We start from the raw sequence: 18,770 nt of genomic DNA, 5'->3' as shown, positions 1-18,770 counted from the left end.
TGACAAAAGGAGGCACTTAGCCAGATTAGGAAGAGGGGGTGGGTGTGGACAGGGGGATAGAGTGATCCATCATGAGAGAAAATTAAGAGCAGAAACCAGCCATGGAGGGCAGGCAAAAGGGGTTCGGGGAGCGCTGCTTCTCCTAGCACTGTCTCCATAGACCATGGCTCAATAGATCCTCACAACATACCTCCTGAAACAAGAGTTGACATTCAAACATCCCTACTGTCACTGAGCTGGTGTTCCAGACAGAGAATTTTAATGGGACTGAATTGCCCACATGGTTGAATATAGTCTAGGATGGGATCCACTGTTAGGACAGCTCCAGGTCCCACCCAGCTCTGATTCAGGGTTGCCACTATTCTGGGCTAGAGTACAAGGGCCTTTTCTCTCATGGAATTTAGGACATCTGAGGGGTTTGTTTTGGCCTTTAAAAAATCATTGTGAATACTCGTTTACTTTCTTTTTTTAAGCACAGTATTTTAAAAAATATTTGCGTGGCTGCATGAGGTCTTAGTTGCAACACGCAGGCCCAGTTGCACATGGGATACTAGTTCCCTAACCAGGGCCTGAACCTGTATCCCCTGCATTTCACTTAACCACTGGACCACCAGGGACGTCCCTGAAGATTAATTTACATTTACTCCTACATGGAAACAGGAGCCACACAGGCAACTCATATCATTAGAGTTTTTAATACAGGTGATAAAACACCACAGGGACAGTAACAGAGCTCTTCAAGATGATGAGGGGAGAGGAGAGCAGTGGGATGCTGGCAGCAGAGGAGGGAGGCCTGGCCCCGGCCTCACCTGTGTTCACCACCCTGCAAATGCAGCTGCAACACGAGAGCCAGGGACATTGGCTTACTGAGCCCTTCCAGAAGCCAAATGCTTGCATGTGAAGGGTGCAGAGAGATGGCGTCATGACAAGTCCCAGAACTGGGGTTCCTGTATATCCCAGCTCCACTGCAACTAGGCAACATGACCTTGAGCAGCTTTCTCACACCTGTTTCAGCTTCTCTGGATGTAAAATGGGGGTGATTATATCAGATCCTTCCAACAGACTTGTAATGAGGATTTAACAAGTTAATACATGTAAAACTCTCAGAGCAGTGTTCCAGTGGCACGAAGAAACGGACAATATACGTCGCAAGATCAAGAAATGAATACTGAAAACAAAGCTGGAGAGTGTTCCCATCCAATTTGAAAAGCTGTGACACCTCTGGGATGTCTCTTACCTTCTCTGAACCTCATCTATCAGCAGGGCCTGATGCTGCCCCCTCCCCAACACTGCCCACTCCCCAGAGCTGTATGAAAGATCAAGGGAGATGGATGAGAGGAGGTGTGAGCCATAAGTCTCACACAGATCATCAACGCATAACTGAGACCCAGGTCATGATTCCCATCATCCTTTCATTCACCCCCTGTGATGGCTAATTCTGTATGTCAATTTGGCTGAACCACAATACCCAGATATTTATGTAGTCAAGTGTTGTATTAGACATTTCTCAGAAGGTAGTTTTAGATGAGATTGACATTTAAGTCAGCAGGCTTGGAGTAAAGCAGATTACCCTCCATAACATGAATGGGCCTCATCCAAACAGTTGAAGGTCTTAATAGAAAAACACTGACCTCCATGGAAGAAAATGGAATTCTGCTAACAGACTCCCCCCTGGGTTTCCAACCTGCCAGCCTTCCCATACATTTTGGACTTTCCAGCCTCCATGATTGTGTGTATTCCCCTACCCCTTTTTCTGAGCACACACGCAAACACTCACACACACCTCCTGTAGTTCTTCTTCTCTAGAGAACCCTGACTGATACACTTACGATTTACTGAGCACATGTGTAGGATTCAAAGGGCGCCAAGAGAGACAAGGCTCTGCCCTCAAGAAGCTTACAGCGAATAGTGAGAACCATTCAACATGGAATTAAGGAGATCAGCTATCTATAGGGTAACAAATACAATGAAAAGAAACTTGGGGTGCTATGAAAGCACCCTAATGGGGCACCTAAGCAGGGAAATCTTCCTCAAGGAAATGGCATTCCTGCTTGGAAGGAACCAGCCAAGCAGAAGTTGAGCAGAGAAACAGGAGGACCTCCAGACAAGAGCAAGTGTTCCAGGCTGGATGCCATTCTTGCCCACGCTTTGGCCACTTGTACTGGGAACCAGAGTAGATAGCCTGATTTCAGCACAGTGTAGCTGGTGGTAGCCTGAATGGTATTTTTTTAGTCCTGGAGTCCTTTGGGGCCCCTGCAGGGTGCTAATTTTTACCACATTCTATAGAATGGGGGATAGAGTAGCTGAAGGTAGATCAACAATCCCTGTTCTCTGGCTTCCCCATTTCCTATGATTTTTAGCTTTCCACTGCTTTATATGGGACTTCCCTGGTGGTTCAGTGGTAAATAACCTGCCAGCCAATGAAGGACACTCGGGTTCGATCCCTGGGTCAGGAAGATCCCCTGGAGAAGGACGGCAACCCACTCCAGTATTCTTTCCTGGAGAATTCCATGGACAGAGCAGCCTGGCGGGCTACAATCCATGGGGTTGAAAGAGAGTCGGACAGGACTTAGTGACAAACAAAAACAGCTGCTTTACATGACAACACAGTGCAGGCAGTGTTTTACTGATCGGGTTTTTAAAACTGTACCCTTCACTGAAAACCTTCTGATACAAACATGGTGAAATGTTTTTCTCAAAATAGTTGAATCACGGAATAGATCAAGTTCACAATGACAGGGTTAACTGTCCCTCAGCTCGTTCATGGGGTAAGACATTCCCAAAGGACCTTTGTTCTTCTTCCCAAATTCAAGGGGTAGGTATGGGGTACGGCAGTGGCCAAGCTGCTGAAGGAAAAACCCCCAAAAGATTCCAGAAAGAGAATGGCCACCCGCTCCAGTAATCTTGCCTGGAGAATCCCATGGACAGAGGAGCCGGGCAGGCTACAGTCCGTGGCGTCACAAAGAGTAGGAAATGACTGAGCGACTACCACTTTCACTTTTAACCTCTCTGGACTTACTGTTTGAGGGTCAGAAAGAGCCAGAGGCAGATAATTTAATGATGATGGTTGTAGGTTAGGAATTTGAGAACTGATTCCACACTGCCTGGTCCCATGCTCCCCCCACATGCCACAGCACACATGAGCTTCCAGGGAGTCATGCCTGGCCCCTAGCAGCTCCTCTACCAGTACCTGCTAAACCAAACTCACTACATGGTCTCAATCCTCTGCCTTTTGCCCAAGCTGGCCTGAGCTGCTAAAGCCCAACAGCAATGCTGTAAGTTGTCAGATACAGACAAGGGTCATAAACACAGTGTAGGTGGTGCTGCTCTGGGGGTGGGCAGGGGACCAGGGATTAAGTTGGGCTATCTGGGACAGTGACGGAGCAGGCAAGAGCGCTCTTACCCTTGGCAGGCATACTGTTGTGAGTTCTCACTCCTGAACGTGCAGAACTGAACCTACAGCACTGGAAACAAAATGATTTTATCATCGGTGGTTTCAGTAAGAACAAAACCTCTATTAGCTACAGCTGGGACACTGCGCCACTAATGAATCCACCAGATATTCATTGTTGGTGGTAAAGAGATCTCAACTAAGCTGCACATGGACAAAATTTTTATATGAATAGTTGGCTGTAGTGTGGAACACACAGGTAAGACCAAGGGAACAGGAAAAGAAACTTGGAAGGAATTTTGTCCCTGCCACGGTTATACTTTTGTTTCATCTAGAAAGTTATATACTCAAATTCAAGACTGGAATTTGGAGATTGGTTTGTGTATCATGTAATATCATGTAATGAAATCCTATCCCCCAAGGTGATGGAATTTTGAGGTGGAGACTTTGGGAGGTGGTTAGGTCATTAGGGTGGAGCCCTCATGAATGAGATTAGTGTCTTTATACGAAGAGACAAGAGAGCTTGTTTGTGCTCTTTCTCTGCCTTCTATCATGTGAAGAACAAGTAGATGACTGCGGGCAAATCAGGAAGAGAGCTCTCATCAGATACAGACTTTGCCAGAACCTTGACCTTGGACTGCTCAGCCTTCAGAACTGAGAGAAATACGTTTTTGTTGTTTCAGCACCCAGTCTGGTATTTTTGTTATAGTAGCTGGAACAGACTAAGACAGCATTACAGAACAGAGCTAAACTGAACTTGTAAAGGATTATGAAAGAACACAGGGAGTGTTGCGCCTCTCAGAAGCTAGACAATTTTTATTTCAGAAACTATTTAACAATCTAAGCAAAATATGTTTTGCTTTTACGAATGTATCAGAATGATTTTCCCTCTCCATAATGATACATTTCAGCTCAATGAAGCATTATAAAGGAATTCAAATGTTTTGTTATGCTAGTCACTGAGTAGGCAAGAATAGCATTTCCTACTCTGAGGCACAAAGGACATCTTTCTAATTAACTCAGCAGTTTGGACTCACCATTTTTTTTTTTTAATAAAGCATTACTATCAATCCTATTTTAATGGGATAATTATAGCAAATCATGATTAACTTTTCTTTCAGCCATTAGCAAGAGAAAGACATAGAAAGATAAGATGTTAGAAATGTTAGTTTAAAATATACCTACGCTTCCCATACTCTTGATATCAGTAATTGTTAAATCGAGCTGAGCCTGACTAAAATGTGGTTTTTGGACAAAGAATGATCAAAAGCCTTATTCTGGCATTACAATCCATCTTATTGCCCTTTGTTTAATTGAGAAAGTGGCATTTATTCCAGAGAGAATTCCCTTATTTTATCTTGTTTCCATTCCATAAGTCAGGGTGCTAATTAGGGATTACAGGTATTCCGAGAAGCCCCAAACCTATCCTCCAATTATGCTAAAGGTTTATAGCCTTTAAAAAAAAAAAAACCTTAGAAAAATCACCTTCCACCTCCTACCACACATGTGTGTGCATATACACACACCCCTCTCCCATCATCTCAATTCCTTTAAAAAGTCATAGACTTAAGCTGAAGTCACAAAATTGGGGGAAAGTTAAAAATCACTCACTCAGGGACCTTCCTGGTGATCCAGGGGCTGATACTCTGAGCTCCCAATGAAGGAGGCCTGGGTTTGATCCCTGGTCAGGGAACTGGATCCCACATGCTGCATGCCACAACTAAGGCCCAGTACAGTCAAACAAATAAAAACATGTAAAAAAAATGAATTACTCACTCAAATTCTGCCTTAAAGTCTTCATGACTCACAATCGTTTACACTCCAATGCTTAAACTTTTGACTTCTCCCACAAAAATGGGTTGACAAGTTACTTCATCTTGTTGGGCCTTAGTTTTTTCATATGCAAAATGAGAGGATTGGACAAGATGGTCTTTGGGAAAATCTCTCAGGGAGGGATGCTGCTGGCACTTGCACATTGCCAGAGTGCCAGCACTAGGCAGCATCTTTTCCCTGGTGTCACCCTCCCAGGGCAACTCAGTGCTGAGGAGTAAGCAGGGCCAAAGACCTCTAGGGTCTTTTTTGGCTGTGCTGGGTCTTCACTGCTGCTGGGGCTTGCGGTGAACTGGGGCTGCTCTCTAGCTGAGGTGCTGGGCTTCTCCTTGGGATGGTTTCCCTTGTTGCAGATCACGGGCTCTGGGTCATGTGGACTTCAGGAGTTGTGGCAGTGTGGGCTCAGCAGTTGTGGTCCCTGGGCTCTAGAGCACAGGCTCAATAGTCGTGGCCCATGGGCTTTGCTGCTCTTCGGCATGCAGGATCTTCCTGGAACAGGGATCAAACCTGTGTTTCCTGCACTGGCAGGTGGATTCTTTATCACCGAGCCACCAGGGAAGCCCCACTAGGGTCTTGTCCTTCAGATGTTGTTGGTGCTTTTGCCTTCTTATGACAGCTCTATCATGCAGGATGGTTCCTACGCTGTGCTGAATGCCCAGTTAGGATGCCTAGTCCTAAACAGAATTACCATAAAACACTCAACAGTTTTTGAGTGTTCTTTATGTAAGCTGGCACTGAAAGAGTACAAACTTCCTCCCTGCTTACCCATGAATCATTTCAGGCAGTTTGCTCTGTGTGGATATTTCAGGCAAAGAAAACCAGAAAAGTAATGTTCTATATATAATGTTAATGTGCCATCCTATCAGAAATCTGATGTAATTAAACTGAGATGTGCTGCTTACCCTTCTCCGTCTGCACCTAATAATGAAGCCAACAGAAAAATATATCCATACAATTTGATCAGCCGTCCTAAAGGCAGTCATATCAATCATGAAGAACAAAAATGGCCCTCATGCTTTCTTTTACACGTGGTTTACTATGACTTTTCTGTCCAGTAGCCTTTAATGGAGAACATCTTCCCAACACTTTCCGGCTTTGCAAGAATGAGCCTGCTAAACTCAAGAATGACATGGCAGCAGCTGTAAAGTCCCACCTCATCACTTGGCCGTTCAGGTTGGCTCCAGGACCAGTGCAGCCCTCCCAGCAGGGAACCTACAGTTCCTGAGCTTGGGGGTCCAGTGTTGCAGCAGCATTCCGTGCATGCTCAAGGGAGGGAGGGCTCTAGGAGGGACGCGGACCACTCTGCGTCTGCTGGGGGCGGAGGCAGAGTGGTGATGGTGAAGGAACCACGAAGATTAATGAGTTGGGACATTTTCTTCAAGTCTCCTTTCTCTGGACATACAGGTTGGAGAAGGGGTCAAAATAAGAAAGAAAGAAAGGAGGAAAAAATCCAAGCTAACTACAGGAGCTTAGCCGACTCAACCAAAACCAACGGAGCATAGAAAACAACTGTAATTAGGGAGTGGAAGTTCACATGAGTTTATTTCCCAGAAGAGCTAACAATTCAATTTTCGAAGCTATCAAGCCAGCTATCCTGATGAATGAGCATGTTTTATTTAGGCAGTCTATTTCTCCCCAACCCACAAAAGCACACCAAAATAGAAAGCTCAGATTCCTTTCTACTGTCTGGCATGTTTAAGGGAGTGGGGAGAATAATCCCTGGTGAGTGAGCAGTGAGATCCAGAATTTTCCATCATATTAGGACACTGGAAATGAATGTTAAAGGCTGATTTAAATCTTTTCTCTTTGCTTTGGTAAACTTTTAGGATGAGGAAAGGGAGAAATGATGAATTTGATCATTTGCATACTATTTCAATAACTCAGACCTTGGTGAGTTGGAAGGCATGAGATTTTCTCCTTGGTATTGCCTGGTATCACTTCCTGAACAAGCAAGAGCTACATTGGCTACTTCTACTTGCTGAACAAATGAATAAGAGCTTTGTTAGTACTTTTTAAAAGATCTTATTTAAAATTTTAATCTAATTTTCAATTTTATTGTTGTAATCAGAAATAAACTGAACAGGAATCTTGGCTTCTTCCTTACAGTGTCACAAGGGCTTAGTAATTGAATGACTTCTGCTCTAAAAATGTTAATAAATCTGTAAAGGGAAAGAATCTCTACTGAAAACCATACATGGTTCATTTATTTTTTTCTTTCCTATAGTCTACACACCAAATAAGGAGAAGTTTAGAATTAAACTAAGTCTAGACAATATAGAACCTGGTAACATGAGCCAAGCAGTGAGTGAGAGTGAGTGCGTGTTTGTGTGTGGAGAGGGAGATGTTATTTAGAGAATATGTTTTATGTTTTTGTTGTTGTTCAGTTGTTCACATCCAACTCCTTGTGATCCCATGGACTGTAGCATGCCAGGCTCCTCTGTTCTCCACTGTCTCTTAGAGTTTGTGCAAATTTATGTTCTTTGAGTCAGTGATGCTAAACTATCTCATCCTCTGCCATGCCCCACCCCCCTTTTCCTTTTGACTTCAATCTTTCCCAGCATCAAGGTCTTTTCCAATAAATCAGTTCTTCGTATCAAGTGGCCAAATTATTGGAGCTTCAGTATCAGTTCTTCCAATGAATATCCAGGGTTGATTTACTTTAGGATTGATCTGGTTTGATCTCCTTGTAGTCCAAGAGACACTCCAGGGTCTTCTCCAGCACTACAATTCGAAAGCATCAATTCTTCAGCACTCAGCCTTCCTTATGGTCCAACTCTCACGTTTGTATATGACTACTGGAAAAACCACAGCTTTGATTGTATGGACCTTTGTTAGTAAAGTGATATCTCTGCTTTTAATACACTGTCTAGGTTTGTCATAGATTTTTTTAAAAAATAGAGGTCAAAATATGCTGCGACAGAGTTTGAAAAGTAGTGCTAAATAAGAAGCAGATGACTGAAAATCAAGCACTGTGGAGAAGGGCTTCCCAGGTGGCATTAGTCATAAAAAAAAAAAAAAAAAAAAAAAACCACTTGCCAGTGCAGGAAACATAAGAGATGCAGGTTTGATCCCTGTGTTGGGGAGATTTTCTGGAGAAGGAAATGGCAACTCACTCCAGCATTCTTGAAAGGAGAAACCCATGGACAGAGCAGCCTGGCAGACTACAGTCCATAGGGTCGCAGACGACACGACTGAAGCAACTTAGCATGTGAAGAAGAATAGTGGCTCCCACCTATATTGCCTAAGAAAAATAATCTAGCCAGACAAGTCTGTTTGTAAACCACAACTCTGAGGACTCTTTGGAATTGCCTGCCTTGGGGCTGCACTGTCTACAGAGAAATCTTAGTGAAGTGCTTCAGAAATGGACGGATAGATGGGCATGAGTAGTGGTCAGGATCCAGCATGATGGGAACCACAACCCTTCTTCTACCCAGAGACTAGGCAAAAGGAGATCCCCAGGAGAAGAAAATAGCATTTGTAGCTCAGGAGAGGTGGCGGAGGCTGAACGCCAGGCAAGCATTTTCACAGAAGGGTGGAGTCCCTGGAGACCAGGATATACAGCCCCTCCCCTCTTTGCAGGCATGTGGCCCAGAGCAGCCCACCAGCTTTTGTGTACTGTCCCCAGCAGTGGCGCCTCCTGCAGTACCTGGAGCACAGTATGTCTACAGATATTCACTGAGTAAACCGAGTATGACAAGCCCACCTCAACCTGGTTCCAGTTCAATTTTCCATAATTCTTCATGTTTGTTTCATCCAATTTTTATGATCTTTTCAAATTCCAAAGAGTCTGTTCTCTTGCTGCTATTGTGTAGTTGCTCAGTCGTGTCTGGCTCTTTTGCGACCCCAAGGACTGTAGCCCTCCAGGCTCCTCTGTTCATGGAATTCTCCAGACAAGAACACTGGAGTGCCTTGCCATGCCCTCCTCCAGGGGATCCTCCCAACTCAGGGATTGAACCCGCATCTCTTAACATCTCCTACACTGGCAGATGGTCTCTTTACCACTGAGCCACCTGGGAAGTCCTCCCTGTTGCTAGCACCCACCTATAGGAGTTTTCTTGTATTCACAAAGCATATTTGAGGGAACAAAGGCAGAGAGTTGATGATTCCATTCTGTCAAGGCATTTTTGGAGGTTATGAAGGAAGAGAAGGTCTCTTTTCCCTTCATGCTTCATGTATTTCCCTTCAGGAATTCTTCTAGGAAGAGGAGAATTAACCATTCCTAATGTAACTGTCACTATCACCATTCTCACCCTTAAAAGCATACATGCCCCTGTGGTGGGGCTGCAGAGTCAAATACTGAGTGAGTTAAACAGATAATATACGCTTTGCTCTAGAAGCTTGTAATCCAACACTAAGAGCTCTGACATTAATCTGTGACACACTAACAAATGAACCTTAAACACGGATGTTAATTAATTGTGCAAACAAATTTCATGAAGAGCTTTTACTGACTTAGGAGAAGGAACCATTTTCAAACAGATTAGAAATATCATTTACATAAAGTCAAACCCATGAAATATAAACAGGGACTAAGCTGCTTTGATCCACTAATCATCTTTATCTGTTCATTAAGAATGTCTCTACACGACCACTTAGTACTATAGCTTCTTTATATAACTTGAAAGTTAGACAGAATTACTTGAAGTCTGTGATTCCAAGTTTTCCTTAAGTCAAATCATCCTTCATCTTGGTCCAAGTCAGTGAGATGTCTAAGGCTGACTATTAAAATGATGAGATTGTAAGTGCTGTCAGGGCAGGGATTCTGCCTGTATGTCCATCGCGGCAAGCCTAGTGCTCAGCACAGGGCCGGACACATAGGAAAGTGAAAATGTTACCAGCTCAGTCACGTCTGACTCTGCGACCCCGTGGACTGTAGCCCACCAGGCTCCTCTGTCCATGGAATTCTCCACGCAAGAATACTAGAGCAGGTAGCCATTTCCTTCTCCAGGGGATCTTCCAACCCAGGGATGGAACTCTGGTCTTCCACATTGCAGGCAGATTCTTTACCATCTGAGCCACAGAAGACGCTCAATAAACATTTGCCGTGTGCCAAGTACTACTCTAGGTACTGGGGATTCTGAGATATTTCCTGTGTGTGTGTACACGTGCTTCAGCTCCAGGTACACTGAAGTTACCCCAAGTCTGTCCATCACTGTGGTCTCCAGAAAAGCTTCTGCCTCAAGAAGCACTTGGAGGCCAGCGATAACTCTGGGTGGAGGGCCAGGTGAGGTGAGGGGGGAAAGTTGTTGCTGGAGACAGTTGGCAGTGGGATGAGAGGAGGGGAAGGTGGGGCACTCCTGACTTGCTATGTGTCTACCCTGGCCCGTCACTGCCCTTTCCCTCTCAACCACGATTCTGAAAAGGGAAGCCTGTCCTCTACAGGATGAAGGTGACTGGTTCCCAATTCATCCTGCTTCCCTTATGGTGCCATTACTTTCTTGTCTCTACTCGAGTTTTCAAAGGTCACATGAAACAGAAGGGAATAAAATGTCTCACAGGTCCTGATCCCCGGGTTTGACTCAGGAGGCACTGGGAAATCTCCTGCTCCCTCAGGGCCTCGGTTTTCTTGAAGGTAACTGTAAACGAACCCACAAAAGGTGTCTTAGGGTCCCCTGAGGAAGTCCTCGGTGGTTGAAGATGAGAATTGGGGCTGGCTGGGCTTGCTCCTCACTGGGCCTCAAAAACCCCAGCCCCACCCCACCCCCAGGTTAAATAATTGAGTTACCAAATTGCCAAATTGAGAATTTGGCAATTCTATGAAACTTTTATACTTCAAACGTAACAGTACCAATTCTTTATGTTCTATATGAAACTCCACTGTATTTCTTTGAAATGTTAATATGTAAATTATGCAACAGAGATAAATTAACAGGGATTTTTCCATACAGGTAAGAAGAATGCTGATGCTGGGAAAGATAGAAGTCAGGACGAGAAGGGGATCACAAAGGACGAGATGAGTGGATGGCATCACTGACTCGATGGACATGAGCTTGATTAAGCTCCAGGAGATGGTGAAGGACAGGGCAGCCTGGCATGCTGCAGTCCATGGGGTTGCAAAGAGTTGGACATGACTGAGCAACTGAACAAAAACAAGAAGAATGCTGGGGAAGGAAGTGGCAATGCACTCTGGCATTTTTGCCTGGAAATATGCCTGCAAAATCCCACGGACAGATGGGCTACAGTCCGTGGGGTCTCGAAGAGTTGGACACAACTGAGTGACCCAGCACAAGAATGCAGTTCCTCATGGTAGTGGACTAGCAGGCGGTGAGAAAAGCATGAGCCTGGTAAATGGACCTCCGCTAAGTTCAGGCCACTGGTGCCACCGTGGCAGAGTCATGGGCGTCTCGCACTCGGAGAAGCACATGCCTCCGAGGGAGGAGGCAGGAGGAGGTGTACTTCTCTACCTCTGGTTTCAATCACACGTGTTTTCAAATTAAAGTATATAATGACGCTGCCTTCCAGAAAGCATGCCCCCTCCCGCTGTCACTTCCTCTCCACCAGTGCCTACATCTCCATGCTCAGCTGGAAAGCTGCAGCGAGGTCGATCGTCAGACAGAAGTCACACCTTCTGTCATCTTCTGAGACACTCAGCCTGATGACCCCACTTCCATGGACAAGCTCTGGGCTTCCTGCAGTCCCAGCTGGCAATGTCACCCTTTCTCTCCCATTACTTCCATGGACAAACGCCGGCTTCCTGCATTCCTGGTTGGTAATGTCACCCTTTCTCTCCCATTCAAAAGAGCACATTGGACTGCAAATGAGTGAGAGGGACAGTATTTTGCTTTTAAAAAAAGTAAGGGTATCATTTATGAGCTTTAGTTTATGAATGACTTTAATATTAACTGTAGTCATACCTGGTCTTATGCTGCTTATCTTACGTATATGCCTATCTGATCACTACCTATAGTACATCTTGGATTCAAGATCAAACCAGTGCCCCCCAGATTATTTTCATTCAAGGCCCGGCTCATCATGGCTGGAAACAGTCCTTCTGCTGGTTAAGGCCCCTCCTGATGCCCTGATCCCTTTGTCTCAGAATTCCAGGAAGGGGCACCGAGATGGGGGAAGTGGGGACAGAAGGTCCTATGCCTGGGGCCCAGGTCCACCTGAACGTATATCTGCAATGACCGTTTTAGAAACCACAGACTGGGCCACTGCCACAGATGGAGGAGGATGGGTTCTTATGTGGTTCATTTTGAGGCATCCTGGACAGGATCATAGTAGGGGTACATGGGTGCCCCAGGTTGGCTAATAGTTGGGTACCTCTTTAGAGTGACAGCATTTAAATACTGGTTCACATATACTCAGAAGAGAAGCAGGATGTCTTTTAGAGCAGGGGGGAAAAGGAGACTGCAGTGGGAATTTGATGTCACTTTGTCCAGGGTGGTTCAGCTTTGGCACTAAAGTTCCAAACTCCTCTTAGCTAAAGCAAAGTCCATTCACACTTAAAAATAATTCAGAAGGCAAATTTTCTGTTATATGTACCTTACCACAATTAAATTAAAAAAAAATTTGTTTAAGCCTTGCAATTACTTGTGCCCACCCTTCTTAGAAGGCAGTCTATCAGCCATCCAGTATGACCTCAGTATGCCCCCGAAGGGGAGCCACTACCACCCACGCGAGTCCTGCTCATGGGGTCTCCTCCATTTCCTTCCATGGCTGCTGATGCTCAGCAGCCCTTGCAGGCTGAGCCCAGGCCACTGCCCTGCTGCCTGGCTTTCTGCTTTACCACTGGGCCTAGGAAAGTCCTATCCAATGCCATGGAGCATTCCAGGATTGAATGCCTTCCATTAGATTAAGCATTATGCTCAGTCACAAAGTTGTGTCTTTGTGACCCTAGGGACTGTAACACACCAGGCTCCTCTGTGTGATTTTCCAGGTAAGAACACTGGAGTGAGCTGCTGTTTCCTCTGCAGGGATCTTCCCCACTCAGGGATCGAACCTGCATCTCCTGAGTCTCCTGCATTGGCAGGCAAATTCTTTTACTGCTGAGTCACCTGGGAAGCCCAAAATAAGCATTGCTTGGGACTAAAGAAGGAAGAAGGCACAGTAGAAATTCATTCATTGACTGATTTCACTTTCTTAAAGAAGGTACTAAACTGTTTTTGGGGCTTTCCCTGATAACTCAGTTGGTAAAGAATCTGCCTGCTATGTGGGAGACCTGGGTTCAATCCCTGGATTGGGAAGATCCCCTGAAGAAGGGAAAGGCAACCCACTCCAGTATTCTGACCTGAAGAATTCCATGGACTGTATAGTCCATGGGGTCACAAAGAGTTGGACATGACTGAGTGACTTTCACTTTCAAACTGATTTTTAAAAGTTGGACCATGTGTCTGATAGAGATGGAGGGAAGACCTGTAGTAAAAATTACCATGTGCAAAGACCAGAAAGAGCATGGCATGCCTGATACTTGGAGAGCAGTTTGGTGTAGTTGGTTAGTTGGAAATAGAGTGATTAAAAAAAAAAAAAAAGGAATATTGCTCTATTCAACATAATCTTAAAATGTAAACTCTGTTGGAAAGAGTAGCAGAGTAGATTAGCAAGTTAGTACTTTCAGTGGGTGGTGAAATTGGGGGTGGGAAGGTATGGGAGGAAGCAGAAGAGAGAAAAGCAGGAAGGAAGAAGGGCAGAGGGTGTGGGGTAAACTCCAAAAGGACCACTAGTCAGGCTGAGGCCACTGAAGGCCGTGAACCTGGGAATAACCTCACTGAGGGTCAAGGGGAAAGGAAATCAGTGACCTAAATGAGGAAAGTCTTCCAGGAATTATGTATGGATGTGAGAGTTGGACCATAAAAAATGCCGAGTGCTGAAGAATTGATGTTTTCAAACTGTGGTGCTGGAGAAGACTCTTGAGAGTCCCTTGGACTGCAAGGAGATCAAACCTGTCAATCCTAAAGGATATCAACCCTGAATATTCATTGAAAGGACTGACGCTGAAGCTAAAGATCCAATACTTTGGCCACCTGATGCAAAGAGCCCACCTTACTGGAAAAGAATCTGATGCTGAGAAAGATTGAGGGCAGGAGGAGAAAGGGGTGACAGGGGATGAGATGGTTGGATGGCATCATCGACTGAAGAGTTAAGCAAACTCTTGGAGGGTAGTGAAGGACAGGGAAGCCTGGCGTGCTGCAGTCCATGCAGTCGCAAAGAGTCAGACAAGACCAAGTGACTGAACAACAGCAACAACAAATAAGGAAAATCTTAATCCACATAGTTGAGCAGCCACTCGCCTGAGCAAGACCTGCAGCTTCCAAAACGAGTGCTGTTGAGTCAGCAGTGAGAGACCAGCAAGGCGGCATGGTCCAGCCTACTTGGGATGAAAGCAAAGAAAGGAAACAACCATCCCTTTCTTCAGCTAAATGTTTTTATAAGTCCCAGGTTATTTACCCATTGAAGAGTAAACTGTAAGTCACTTCACCCAGACGTTCATCTCAGAAGAGAGAGTTAAAGAGATGACATCTAAAAACAAAGTTATCCTAAACACAACGGAGCCAGGTCTTGAGATGGTGTCCCTACCTCTCATTAGGTACCTCATCTCTAAGTAACTGTAACAATTCAAAATTGCATTTCTTGGCTAGAATGGCACACAGCAAATGCTCCCCAGAAATCCCATCAGTGGTCTGGTTCAAAAGAAGAACTTGTGATTTCTCTAAAGGGGAGGAACAATGGAAGTGTCACAGGGAAATGACAGAGCATCTTGATGTCTTATTCCTGTACAGTGTCTTGGTCTCTCCTGCTTCTGCCTTCCATCTTTTGTGCTTTGGGGTCTTTTCTTTAATTGGTTACAGTTCTGTCAATCAATACAAGGCTGAGGTGGTTTTTTTTTTTTTTTTCTCCTGCCAAAATCAAACCCCATCTCCAGTAGATGGAATGTCTTAATTTACCACTTAGTATATGTAACCAAAGGAAAATTTTACAATACTTCCCAATGAATTTCATTTCGTCACCTTGTTTTAATTATCCAACTGAGCCCCCATTCTCTTCCCTGCCTTTGACACAGAACCCCACAGTCGAAACCTGAGTGGATACGGCCCAGATGCCTACCTTGCCCAGGCCTGGGGTGTCCTTCACCTTGCTGACGGCCCTCAGCAGGCAGGGCGGGGCCGGGGGCGGGGACGTCTGGAGAATCCCGCTGAAGCTGGTGGCAAAGAGAGGGGGCTCGGCAACAGAAGAAGTGGAAGGCCGATGTTTCTTCTTCTTAGATGAGAGATTTAACTTCTGGGCAGCTCTGGAGGGAAAAAGAAAAAAGACCATAAAGGAAAAAGTATGGCACAATCAGATATGCTACGGTCACTTTTTGTCCTTTCCCTTAAAGAAGCCCCTAGTTCTTACTGCAGTAAACAGTTCCCTCTCTCCTTCCAAGGGCCAGGTGGTAGCCCCTAATTGTGACCAAGTGAATCCAATGTCGTCCATGCCATGCTAAATCGCTTCAGTCATGTCCGACTCGGTGCGACCCTATGGACTGCAGCCTGCCAGGGCTCTCTGTCCATGGAATTCTCCAGGCAACAATACTAGAATGGGTTGCCATTTCCTCCTCCAGGGGGAAATCTTCCTGACCCAAGGATCAAACCCACATCTCCTATGTTTCCTACACTGAAAGGCAGGTTCTTGACCACTAGCGCCGTGAGTGAACCCAGGGAGCTGCCCGATCCTTCACATGGCAGAGCAACGCCATGACCTCACATGGTTCCGCAGCCTCCGTCCACAAAGAACTGCTTATTATCCATGAACACTCAGCTTAAGCATGAATAAAGCTGGGCATCTTTGGGGATAAACAGTACCAATTAGGTTAATCATTTCATAACTTCTGGTATAAACTCAAGTGTGAGAGACCTTACGAATTTCTTAGAAATTCTAACACGTTGTAAAATCCAGACTGGTCTGAGGAAGAACCATGTGGTGACCGTTCAAGGTATGCTGTGGATGTGATGGTGGAAGAAAAACACAGACCCCAGTGCAGTAGAGAAATATAAACCAAGCTGTTAAAGAAACATAACACCTAATCAGAATAAACTGCAGCCAAGGTGTCGGGTCCTGAGACGAGGGGCAGCTCGTGAGGAAAGCAGGCTTTTGTGCAGGGTGCTCTTTCGCTACAAAATGCAATTCATGGGCAAGAGCAAAGGGTAACGGAGTCAGAACTCACAAAGGTGGTAGAGGACGCAAACGAAAAGGTGGGCGGGAGGGCGCTGCCGTCATTAACATTTGTTGTTCTCATCACATCTTGCCTCGTTACAATGTCCTATAACACCTGAAATACGACAGTCGTATCATAGAGGAGAGGGGGAAGTAAGGCAAAGGCACAGACTATAACATACTCACTTCTGGATTCATTCTTGGTGTTTTCACCCTATATTCTTGTTCTAAGAATTCCAGTTTCCTTACCAAAGGGGAAGAAACATTTTAGCTGCTGCTTAAAACAAATGGTATTTTGTTTTGATGTATTCTACACATCAAAACCTTATAATCCATCGCGTGTTTTTACCAACTGCATAACAGGTCACAAGCAAAGTAGCTCAAAAAGATTAAATCAGCATTGTTTCCACCCCTCCCCACTTCCCACCACCTTCCCTCTTCATGTATGAATCTTAAAGGTCTGGACTGGTTAATTTTAATTTTGTATCAGTAACTGTCATGCTTTTGACACATCCCCTGAGCTACAAAATGCCCACTACACAAATACAGCAAATAGAATTTACCACTTCAAAGCTTAATTTTTTCTTAGCTGTGAAATTGAACATCTTTTTTCACAAGAGTGATTTTCAGAGGAATGACGCGTGAGGAATGACAGCGTCTGATGGAATGATACCCTAACAGTCCCAATGCCAAACTTAGGGGCCTCTATAATGAATCTATGTAAGATGATGAAAAATGAAGGGCCCTAGAAGGAGATTTCCTCAGTGCTTTCTTTCCCCAATCAGAAAAAAAAAAAAAAACCCACCTAGGACTAATTTTTTCTCATGCTTTCATGGCCACTGTTTCTGATACTGCCCCTCTAAAATTAAAGGTGAAGTGGGATTATTCAGTGACCGGTCTGCTGTATCTCTTGGTAGTTTGCGTTACTCTGTGAGATTTTCTCCTTGAACAAACAGTGACTCATCCAGAGGTGTGTGTGTGGACATCACATTCTACTGAGAGCAACCTCTTACTGCTTTCAAGTCAGGGTGCCCACAGACATAGGAGCATTAGGAAGAAGGGCGAAGATGATGATCTGCTAGGAGCTGAATGGATCACGTGCTTATCCATTCACATTAGAATTCTTTCAGATGGTGGTAAAAGGACCAAGGAGTTGCTGTGGTTCACACTTCCCCACCAGTTGGGGGTTCCTAGTCCAAAAGTGGAGACAGAGAGGAGAAGGCAGTGACACTTTGAAAGGCAGGTCGGAAGAGATGCTGGCTCTTTGTCATTTCTCTTATCTGTACTACCCATGCCCATTTATACACAGACCCTGCAGAGGAGGAAAGAGAAGGTCCTTGAAAGTAAAGTGTATAAAGGGCATTCCCAAGGAGCCAAGGTTTCATTCCTCTGTCTCTCTCCTGATATTAATATAACATTTGATATTTGATATTACTGCTATTGCTAAGTCACAGTCGTGTCCAACTCTGTGCGACCCCATAGACGGCAGCCCACCAGGCTCCCTTGCCCCTGGGATTCTCCAGGCAAGAATACTGGAGTGGGTTGCCATTTCCTTCTCCAGTGCATGAAACTGAAAAGTGAAAGTGAAGTCACTCAGTCACATCTGACTCTTAGCGACCCCATGGATTGAAGCCCACCAGGCTCCTCCATCCATGGGATTTTCCAGGCAAGAGTACAGGAGTGGGGTGTCATTGCCTTCTCCTTGATATTAATATAATATCAAAATTTTGCTCTATTACCAGATCAATCCCAACAGCATACAAACATGCTGCTATTTCTCCTGTCTTCAGAAATAAAACACAGGTCTTTCTCTTCATTCTGCTTACCCAGCCAGCTACTGTTCTGTTTTCTTGCTCATCATAGAAACTGTTGCCTACACTTGTTTTCTCCAGTTCACCTCCTCCCATTGCTTATAAACTCATCCCAACCAGGCATCCGGCCCATATCTCCTCTGACACAGCTCTTGTCAAGGCCACAAATGACCTCATGATTGCTAAATGTCATGGTCCTCAGCCCATTTTACTTGACCTATCAGAGGTCCTTCTGATACCCTACTCAGGCCAATATTTTGAATCTCAGCAAACTTTGTCAAGAAGATACTAATAGTATTCCCATCTAACAGACAAATAAATGAGTCTTAAAGAGTTGAATCCAAAGTCCTTTGAGTATCTGACTTTATTTGAACATCTAGCTTCTTCAGCTACTAGTAGGTGATAGGTAAGTTACTTAAATTCTGAAAATGTTTATATAAAGGGTCCAGCATAGCACCTGAGTATATAGTTGGTACTTAGTAATATTATCATCATCATTATCATTATTATACATATTATTATTGAGCCTCAGTTCTGCATAGTAAGACAGAACAAAAAAAATTATCTACCTTTATAGACATTTGTGAAATTAAATAAGAGTGCAG

General features: G+C 44.7%; 1 protein-coding gene across 1 annotated transcript in view; it reads right to left on the bottom strand.

The window, feature by feature from the left end:
* Positions 1 to 18,770, bottom strand: part of KIF26B (kinesin family member 26B) — a 516,667-nt gene that overhangs the window by 140,805 nt on the left and 357,092 nt on the right. Inside the window, exon 5 of the mRNA XM_040263613.1 lies at positions 15,266 to 15,449. Coding sequence (XP_040119547.1) covers positions 15,266 to 15,449 — 184 coding nt within the window. The remainder of the gene's footprint in view (positions 1 to 15,265; positions 15,450 to 18,770) is intronic.

The sequence above is a fragment of the Oryx dammah genome, unplaced genomic scaffold (assembly GCF_014754425.2).
Source record: "Oryx dammah isolate SB20612 unplaced genomic scaffold, SCBI_Odam_1.1 HiC_scaffold_21, whole genome shotgun sequence".
Lineage (NCBI taxonomy): Eukaryota > Metazoa > Chordata > Mammalia > Artiodactyla > Bovidae > Oryx > Oryx dammah.
The sequence above is the reverse complement of the archived record's forward strand: the minus strand, read 5'-3'. Positions and strand labels throughout refer to the sequence as shown.